At 39.6% G+C, this 10,597-nt stretch overlaps 1 protein-coding gene across 1 annotated transcript; it reads left to right on the top strand.

The window, feature by feature from the left end:
* The first annotated feature begins 5,588 nt into the window (after positions 1-5,588).
* il22ra2 (interleukin 22 receptor, alpha 2) lies at positions 5,589-9,959 on the top strand. Its single transcript, XM_054798866.1, has 5 exons — positions 5,589-5,714; positions 5,799-5,913; positions 7,036-7,214; positions 7,298-7,455; positions 9,122-9,959. Exons 1-5 carry the CDS (start codon positions 5,660-5,662, stop codon positions 9,272-9,274), a joined length of 660 nt encoding a protein of 219 aa, XP_054654841.1. The 5' UTR covers positions 5,589-5,659; the 3' UTR covers positions 9,275-9,959.
* The last annotated feature ends 638 nt before the right edge of the window (positions 9,960-10,597 follow it).

Here is a 10,597-nt window from a genome sequence, read left to right as displayed (position 1 = left end):
AGCAAAGTGAGAAAGGACAGAAGACAAGTCAGAGCCTGCTGGGCTTCCGCCCTGTTTTTGCCTCCTAAGTCCATTTAAAGCGGATCAGCTCCGTGTGACCTGGTCCAAAACCTACTGAGTGTGTTTGTCAGGAGGTATTTTTATTTGCACATATGTTGCACCTTAATGTGACTTAAGCATCTTTCTAGTGATGCACTGGTCACTGGACTAGTATTGTTATTACTGCCATGGCCTCCACTTCCCTCTCATTGTGGTGACCCGAGTCCCCCAACAAAAAGACAATTATAATTGTACTTCACAAAGACTTAAAAAAAACACTTTCATCAATACCATCGCGATATCAAATAACTTTTTAAAAATGTTCTACTATTTGTCTTTAAAAGACAGTGAATGCACTTTTCTCTATTTTACTACTAACAGAAAAGCGGAAAGTCTGAAATGCTGTGAAAGTTCACCCCAAGGGTTTAGGAACATCAATGGCAAATCAAGTTTCAGTCTTTTGTGATGATGATGATAATCATAGAAGCAGAAATGGCCCTCAGTTCCAAATGAGCAAAACACTATCAATTACAAGTTGCCACTCTCACTTTTATGTGAAGTTATGTCATATCTGCCTTGTGCTGCATGTTTCATGGCTTTTACTATCACACGTTTTACAACACCTGTAAATGCTACTTTTTTTTTTTTTTATTAAAGTCAACATGAATAAACTGGTCGTGCTTTGTTTTTTTTAAGTTCTGTCAGAAGCAGACAGTGACAGCACATTTTTTCAGCTAGCAACTCAAAACCGACAATTAGTATTTACAGCATGGGTGTGTGTGTGTGTATATATATATATATATATATATATATATATATATATATATATACAGACCCTTTCCAAAAAATTAGAATGTCATGGAAAAGTTGTTTAATTTCCATAATTCTATTCAAAAAGTTAAAATCTCATAGATTATAGATTCAGGGCCCACAGTTTAAACGATTTCAAGTGTTTATTTGTTTATTTTTACATAATGTGGGCTTCCAGCTCATTAAACCCACAAAAACAGGAATTCAAAAAATTAGAATACTGAGAAGAATTCAGCCCAAATGTTGCAGGGCATGAATGTTTTAAACTGAGTGTCACACACTAATCATCTACTAAAGTCAAATCACCTGCACAGGCTTCCCCAGGTGTCATTAAATTGCTTCAGTTTGGTTCAATTGTCTCAGTTGGGTTCAATATGGGGAAGACTGCAGACATGACAACTGGCCAGAAGACCATCATTGATACCCTCCATAGGATGGGTAAGCCACAAAAGTTCATAGCTAAGGAGGCTGGTTGTTCACAGAGTGCTGTGTCCAAGCATATCAATGGAAAGTCTAGAGGAAGGGCAGAATGTGGCAGGAGAAGATGCACCAGCAAAAGAGATGACCGTGGGCTTCAGCGGATTATCAAACAGGAAAGATTCAAGAATCTGGCAGAGATCCAGAAAGAGTGGAATGAGGCGGGAGTCACAGCTTCAAAATCCACCACATTCAGACGCATCCGGGAGATGGGCTACCACTGTGGGGTTCCTCGGGTCAAGCCACTTCTGAACCTGAGCCAACGTAGGAAGCGTCTCCACTGGGCCAAGGAGAAGAAGGACTGGACTGTTGGTCAGTGGTCCAAGGTCCTCTTTTCCGATGAAAGTAAAGTGTGCCTTTCATTTGGGAATCAAGGTCCAAGGGTTTGGAGGAAGACTGGTGAGGAACAGAATCCAAGCTGCCTGAGGTCCAGTGTGAAATATCCACAGTCCGTCATGATTTTCCTCTCAAGAGGAAAATGAGGGGCACCAGACCCAACAACAAAGAAGAGCTGACAGCAAGCATCAAGGAAATCTGGGCTTCCATAACTCCCAGGCAATGCCACAGGCTGATTGCTTCAATGCCACGTCGCATTGAGGCAGTGATTAAGGCAAAGGGATACCCAACCTAGTATTGAAGATTGACATATCGTTTTGAAAGTACCATATTTTGATTGATTTGATGTGATCCTAATTTCTTTTTTTTTCCTGCAAAAACTGAAGTAAATGGTGATTTCTTCACAGTATTCAATTTTTTTTGAATTCCTGTTTTCGTGGGTTTTATGAGCTGGAATCCCAAATTACGTAAAAATAAACAAACACTTGAAATCGTTTCAATTGTGGGCCCTGAATCTAATCTATGCAAGTTTAACTTTTTGAATGGAATTATGGAAATTAAACAACTTTTCCATGACATTCTAATTTTTTGGAAAGGGTCTGTATGCAGTGGCGGTTCTATAGAACCGGGCCACATGGGCAATTGCCCAAGGCGGCATTCTCTCGGGGCGCAGCGAGGGGGGCAGAACAAAAAAATCCCATTTACTAATGCTCAATGCTCAATCTTATCCAGTCAGTGCATATGCGTGGTAGATGGGCGCCCCAACTAGTAGCAACTCGCTGCTCAAACCTGAGCAACGTCCACCACGTGACGTGGATCAAACCAAAGGAGTAGCGGAGGGGAGCGGGTACCGCTGGGCCTCAGGTTAATTACCAGGTAAAAAATGTAAATTACAACAGTAAATGCTAAAAAATAAAACATTTAATTGCTAATATATTATTTATATTGGAGACCAAGACTCTCAAACATGTTATTTCACTACGAAATGAAAAGGAGGGAGTTGTGCGTCGATATGAGTTGGTTTAGCATTAACTGCTAGTTGGATGACAGTGGGAGATGATAAAAGTGCCGTTAATTTATCAACAAAACATGGAAAAGACAAAAGTCAAAGCCATCAGGTGCACAATGTAGAAAGAAGAGAAACGGGTCAAAGAGAAAGGTATGGATGGAGCTATAGCATCACTTTATTTACACCACATTAACGAATGTATATGATCACATAAGCTAACGTTGCGTGGTGGCTATAGACTTCTGTTCATTTGTTTTCTTGACAAGAGTCTTAATTGTGTAAATGTGGATTTAAGTCAAATGCAATTTAAGGGGAGCTTGTTAAATATGTTGGAGCGCCTTTCATTAGTTAGGAAAAAAACTGTTTGTTAACAGTTGTGGGAGTGTGTGTTGAGGTGGAGGGAGGGGGGGCTGGGAGGGGTTGTACTTGAAGGATTTGTGCACTGCAAAAAAATATTCAAGCCAGAACCGCCACTCTATATATGTGTGTATATGTATGTATGGATATATGTATATCACGTGTACACGTAACATTTTTTAAACCTAAAATGTCAACGTGAATGCTGAGCTATCTACTACTATATTTGACTGTGACCAACCAGTCAGTTCTTACCAGTTCATTGCAAGTCTCTGCTGGCCCCAAGTGGCCACAAATATTTAAGATGCAGGTGCAATACGTGTTGGTTGACTTTGTCTATAGGACCTTTGTGTCAAATCAAGTGCAGCAGTTAAAGAATAAAACGAAGGCAAAAACAGACAATCTGATGATGTATTGTGAAACGCAAGTCTGCTTGAAAAGGGAAGGCAGTCAGTATCTACTCTGTTGTTCATGTTTTATTTAGCCCGTGGCTGAAGAAGTGTGATGTCGATGACATTTAACGTCTTCCCCGGGAACCAAATAGTGAGGCCATTTCTTTGTCGTGTGTGCCGTGTTTGCATGTAGATGATTGCCGGTGATGTTTCCTTCCTCTTTGAATTCAGCGTGAGTGGAAGTGGGAAAAGACACTTTGTTAGGCCTTCCAGTAACACTTCTTTACTCTCGTCAAGTCAGCATCCTCATTCCTGCTATTTGTTTTCAGCAAGATTAGGATTTATGCTGATGTGCTAACTATGGTCTTTCAAATATTCAATAGTAAATACACCTGATGTTTTAGTACATATTTTCATACATTTTAATACAGTTGTTGCTGCGTAAATACACTTTACGATGTAATATGTAATCAATTTAAACCAAATAATTTTGAAAATTATTTAAAGCTCATAAAATAAAAATATAGTAAATTCTTAATGTTGTATTTAACATTTTAAATATTTAATGGACTTATTTTTTTTAAGGAAAAATCTATAGTTGGACATCTACCTGGAAAAAAACCTTCCACCTGCAAACCTTGTTAATTAAAAAAAGAAGTGTTTGGTAGCTTTTTGGGACATTTTCATAGTTAATTTAAATTTTATATAATATGAAAAATACTGTACCCTAAATTTAAAAGAATGCATCATTGAATTGGAACTATGATATAACATACAATATACAGTCAAACTTGTCTATACCAGCCACTAGAGGGAGTCTGCAAAAGTGGCCGCTATAGACAGGTTGGCGTCCAGTTTGAATGTTGACCAGTAGAGGAAAAAAAAGAAAAAAGGAAAAAAAAAATAATAATAATGTTGACCAGTAGAGGGCACTGCGGACTGCTGATAAAAGTTGTACAGCACTACTAGGCTTGTTATTATCATGGTTCATGGTTTTAATCCTGAACATGCATGAGTCAAACAGTAGCACATCACATAGTACAATTCACAATTTTGCATGTCCAAAAAGAAGTAGGAAGAAGCAAAGCTTATTTAATTCTACCCCTCATCAGTTTCACATCAGTTACAATACATTTATTCACCTCTTGTTCTTCCAAGTGTACTTTGTAGGTCTACATGACAATGTAGTGCAATCATAGCCAAGGTTTTTACTTACTAAAAGGAAGCTGGAGGCTTAATAATAACTGATAACTGATAAAATACTTAAATTAAGTACAACCAAACTCAGTTTTGCTCCCGCTGCCGCATGCATGCTAGCATATGTTTTTTTTTTTATTGTAGCGTCGCTGGGAGCACGTCCTGTTCCCAGCCTACTTTGCGGTAATGTTTTGGTGCAAATGCTCTTAAAGTTACATGATTGACCAGGAAATAGCAAGCTCAAAAGAAGACGGCTTTTTTATGTGGAACAACTGACAGTTTGTGTGGATCTTGTGAATGATTGTGACTGAGCTAGGACTCAGTAATTAAAGTCTACACACGACGGCTTCATTGATTGAAAAACAAAACTTTTTCGTGCATGAAGCTTCTACTTGAGTTGGTAATTTGGCCGCTATATGCAGTCAAATATTGACCAAGGGAGACAAAATAGGTGGCTGCTGGCTGCGTTGGACAGGTGACTGCTATACACAGGGTCTATAACATGTAAATTTGATGGGGGGGATTTTTCAGTGGCTGCTATAGGGAGGTGGCTGTTCTATAAAGGTGGCCGCTAAGACAGGTTTGATTGTATATTATTTCAGTATTTTGTTTAATACGTAAAAATTGTAAGTGACTCAAAATTTTGACTTTTTTAAAAGGAAAAATATATGACTGGCAATTGTTTTGGTCAATTTAGTACATTTTGGATCCATAAATGTATGCCTGGATGAGCCCATCTAGAGCAGCGATGGTACCATATCAGTCACCTCTGACACAAAGACACATTCCAGCATCTTGCAGAGCGTCTTCCCAGAAGCTGTTGTGGACTGTTCCGCAGATAGATAGATACGGTATCGGGCCTTTTCTGCTTTGTCATTGTTTTTGCACTCAGATCCGTCACGTGCGCAGTGCACACAAATGGACTTCTGTAAGAGGATGTTGTCAGTGTTCCATAAGAAAAAAAAGGGGAAGTTGGGTGCCTGTTAAAGGTTGGTGGTCGCTGCCCTTGTGGCTCCAGTGTCCACCTAGAGAGTCGACCAAAATGAACCTTCTTCTCGTCGGAGTCGTGCTGCTGGTGGACCTGCTGGCAGCGCAAGGTTCGTTCGCTTGTCTTCTCCTCCTGTGTAAATAATATCGGTTTGAGTCATAACTATGAAGTGCTTGCATATCTGTGCCTGTAGTGTCACTCAGCCCTCCTGCACAGGTGACGTTTGAGTCGGTGGACTTTAACAACATTCTGCGCTGGACCGCGTCCACCGACGACAGTGATCGACGCTACCACGTCCAGTGGAAGATGTGAGCACATATAGACACACAATGTGTAATGTATCAGTAGTGACATTTTGTTGGTTTTCTACCACCAAAACAAAATGATTGGCTTCGTATTGATGGACTGCATTCCGGCGCAGACTCTACAGACATGGGAGAAAAAACCCTGCAAGGGTCATTTGACCCTTGTTCAGTACAGTTATACCCCAAAAAATATTCATAACCTGGCCAAATTTGGAGTCAGAGATTTTAAAAATGTGTTAAATGTGTCTCATTTTACTGGCTAAAAATAACACAGGAAAGTAGAAACAAACTTGAAAGTGTTGTGTGTAATATACTGTATTGATTTGCTATTCATGACATTTGTCTAGTTCATACACTTGTTTCAAGATGGACCCACTTATTACTTAATTGCTATCCACTGCTTGATTACTGCATATAGTATTAATATAACAAGTAGCACTGTAACTCGTTATCTAATAAGTTAGTAAGTCAAAACAAGCTCAACTTTAACTAGCTAAAGTTTCGCCAATGCGTTTGACCCTCAAAGGCCGCCGTAGTCTGATTTTTAGGGCGTTCCTGGAACAATGTAAGCTAATAGCTAGCTTGCGAACTAACGACGCAATTTAAAAACAAATATACGAGGTAAGAATATCTTTTAGATTGTTGAAATGCAGATGCTGCACTAGTAGGTGTGTTGAAACAGAGCGTTACATGAGCGGTAACGAGTCAATTGCATTGTAATTAGTACAGTTGCTGAACACTTTTAACCTTCTAAGGCCGCCGTAATCTTGTGCAGCGACTTCCCGGATTGGCTGCGTAAGCTAATAGCCGCTAGCTAGCGAACTAGCGACACAATTTTGCCAAGATATAAAGTTTGTTACAGCTGGAAATAGGAAATATGCACCACGAATTTGTGCCATAGAGGCATCATCTAAACATGATAAAAGAGCTTCGTGAGCGATAAACGAGTGACTTTACTACTGCAGCTACATGACAACACACCTGCTACTGCGGTGAATTGTGGGACATGTAGTATCGCTGCAACCACAAGCAGACCACTTTAGACAGGGGGAAACAACGTTAAGAATAAACCTGTGCTCATCATGTTATAAAATAATATTCAGTGCATATTTTTTTCCTCCTCAGTTATGGAGCTTCAGAGTGGAAGGATGTGGACCACTGTCACGGCATCCCGATGCACCACTGTGACGTTAGCAACGTGACCTCTGACCTCAGAGAATGGTACTACGCCAGACTGAGGGCGTCGTCATCATCCAGCACGTCGGCATGGGTCCTCTCGCCGAGATTCAACCCCCGGTGGGACAGTGAGTGTCTTTTATATTTTCTCAACATTCATGACAAGTTGTTTACTTTAGAGCTGCTTTTATTTATTTTTTATCCTGTGCAGCCAAAATAAGTGCACCGCTGCTGAGGTTGAACGTCACAGAGAGAGGGATTGTGGTCCGCGTGAGGACCCCCCCGCTTCTGGCCGGGAAGATACAAAGCAGTCTGCTGTACAGAAGTCTGCTCTACAGAATCTACCTCGTCCAGCCCTCGGGCAAGGAGGTACCAATCCACCTCCAACATTTAAGGCCAATTAGAAACCCGAAGAAAGACATTTCAGGAAAAGACACACTTAAAAAAAAAAACAACTACTTGGCCCAAATGCAAGTGGACTGTAATAGTGCAAAGTGGGGGTTGAAAAATGTAAATGAATAAATAGAAAATAAAACATGACACTGAGCAGCCAAATCATTTAAATAATAAACAAAAACATCCAAGTTTCATTGAAATTATACAATTTATGAAGATAAAATTGATTCCATTGAATTCAATTAAATAACTTAAAAATGATTTGGAAAATTACCATTTATTTTTGATTTGATTGGTTTGACAAGGACAGTATAGATTAATTAGCATTGCTGCAAATTAGCCAAAAGGCTGTTGTTCGTCTGTTGTCCCTGGACAGACGTTAATGAAGTCTCCCTAAAGCAACAGTAAAAGGATTACAAGGAGAACAATGCAAATAACTAATAACAACGAACTACAACAAACACTGCTAAAAGATGTAGTAATGTACAAACAACATTGCCCGCAATTTTTCAAACACTTAAACGTCCATCAAGACAAATACAATAATAAAATACATCATTATCACGTATCTACAGATACAGATCAAATCAAATAGAAATATATAGAAAATATATATTTTTTAATACTTTTAAAGAAATCATAATAGCTGCACTTAGAAGTAAAATAAAAACAAACACTAAATTGTGAAATTTGTGCTGAAAGACAAAGTCCCCTACTAACGAACATCCGACGTGCGAACTTTGGGAGATACGAACGCAAGCAGACGAGTCTATGTTTTCATGTGTTTTTCCTTGTAAGTCCATATTTATACTGTACATGCTTGACCAGCAGAGGGCACTGTGACACTGCTAATGGGACCAACAGGGAGAACAAGGCGGGGAGGAGGGGAGGAGAGAGAAAGCTACATTGTAGCTACAGTTTAAATAATACAACCCGGACAGAGCGTGTGATTAAAGTTTATGAAGAGTTAATAGGCCTGCTTAATTCTACACCACCCACAGAACACTACCTCTTTTAGAAGAGTCTAACGACGACGACCATTTGTCCTTTTTTTCAATATCTCCTCCTCCAACTCCACCAAAACGACGTATGCTCGACCACTCCTCTTCAAAGGTAAATAACATTTATCATTACGTATTATTATATCATTTTTATTATTGTTTTGTTCATTAATTATCCTGGTTTAATATTACTACTGCATCCAAACATCCAAAATATTTACATACATATACACATATACTGTATATGTATACAGTACATGTAGTACCTATATCATTGGTAATATTACCTTTTCCCTACTTAAGAACAATTCAACTTAAGAACGGTCGTTTGGAACCAATTGTGTTCGTTAGTTGGGGACTTAGTGTATATAAAAAAATAAATAAAGTTTCACATAGCTGACTTTGGATAGATGGAAAATAAAAATGAAGAACATTCAATAAATAACTACATTCACTCGCATATGCACTTTGTAAAAATACACTTTGTGACATTACAAAAACAAGTGGAAGCACATGGACAACATGCTGCATCCAACATGCTGCATCCAACATGCTGTATCCAACATGCTGCATCCAACATGCTGTATCCAACATGCTGCATCCAACATACTACGTCTGCTCCCTCAATTACTTTTCAGGAGGTGTTTGAGGAGATTGTTTGCTGCGCAGGCAAGCTGCTTGTGACCAAAGTGAAGCACAAGAGCAAATATTGTCTTCAGGTTCAGACCATCAACCGCCTGCAAGGCCGCAGCAGTGCTCGCGGGCCGCGGAAGTGCATCACCACGCTGTGATCACGCTATGGTAAGAAGACACTATCTAGTGATACAAACAAATACAGTGACAGGCAAGTGTCAGGTGTTGAAGGACAATTGGCCCTAAAGCTTCACGGCGCGCTTTGACTCAGCCCACCTGGCTCACTATTTTTAGATACGTGCAGCGGCGTGCAGCATGGCACACTTGTTGCTTTTTATGCTTCATTCGAGGTTTTGTTTGTTTTTTTTCTCTCCACAAAGTGATGCATTTCCACCTCCAAACCAGACCGCTGTGTCCACCACAAGCGTGTCTGCTTCCATTTACACACTCAACCACTACATTACACTACACTACACAGCAACACACAACAGACAAGAATGCTGTTTTTTCTGCTCGCTTTTTGCTGTTAGCTGATAATACTAAGACTACGTACTCTTGAGTCATCAAAAAAAACACTAAAAATCAACTTTTGAATCAATGTACAAATACGTTTTGTTTTGTGCATGCTTGAGAAGTTACATGATTATTCATGCCCAATTGTTGAACATGTTTTCACTGTGAAGGGGGTCTTAAAAGGTGCTATGGCCTTCCAATCCTTGATCACTATGCTGTATTATTCTGTCTGAGATGGAGCAGAGCGTATTTCATCTTACCCCCTCAATTACTTGGTTTGTTCACTGCATGTTTTGTCATTAAAGGTTTGTTCACTTCCTGTGTTTCTCACCATTTTCATTTTTTCAGGGAGGAAGGAAAGTAAATAAGTAGAATATCTAGAAAATACAGTTGTCCCTAGCAATATTGCAGTTCAGTTATGGCTCCCTCGCTATATCGCGGGTTTTCCAAAAAAAAAAAAAAAAAAGAGCTCTGTTTCGTGGTTGAAAACAGCCCATTATTAGTAAAAATAAATGCATATTTAAAGGGATGGTCCGGATTTTTTGACATGAAATTGTACGACATCCCCATCAGCATTGTAGTCCAATAACAGCGACTTACCCCCCCCCACTTGGTCTCCTAAGTCCAGTTCTGGTCAGATTTCTCTGATGAAGAACGTAGTTCCGCTTAGTTGCTGGGGACAACTAAGCAAAGAGTCGGGCTTCTAAAACCAATATGCGTTCCAAAGATTACATTACCATTTTTCTGATGCATATTTTCGACATCATCAAAATGACATCATCAAGCTTGCAGTGTGAATGTGCCTGAGACTTGATTTTTTATTTTTTATTTTTTAAAACAAGCAGACCTTTGTGGCCCGCGGGGGGGGGGGTTCGAACGAACCCCCCGAACCCCCCCTGGTTACGGGCCTGACATATATAACGCCAAGCGTTTGGTTAGGTCTGATTTTTTTGAGAAGGCATTTTTGT

This window comes from Dunckerocampus dactyliophorus, chromosome 14, assembly GCF_027744805.1.
Source record: "Dunckerocampus dactyliophorus isolate RoL2022-P2 chromosome 14, RoL_Ddac_1.1, whole genome shotgun sequence".
NCBI lineage: Eukaryota > Metazoa > Chordata > Actinopteri > Syngnathiformes > Syngnathidae > Dunckerocampus > Dunckerocampus dactyliophorus.
Note: the sequence above shows the minus strand (reverse complement) of the source record. Positions and strands in the feature narration are given on the sequence as shown.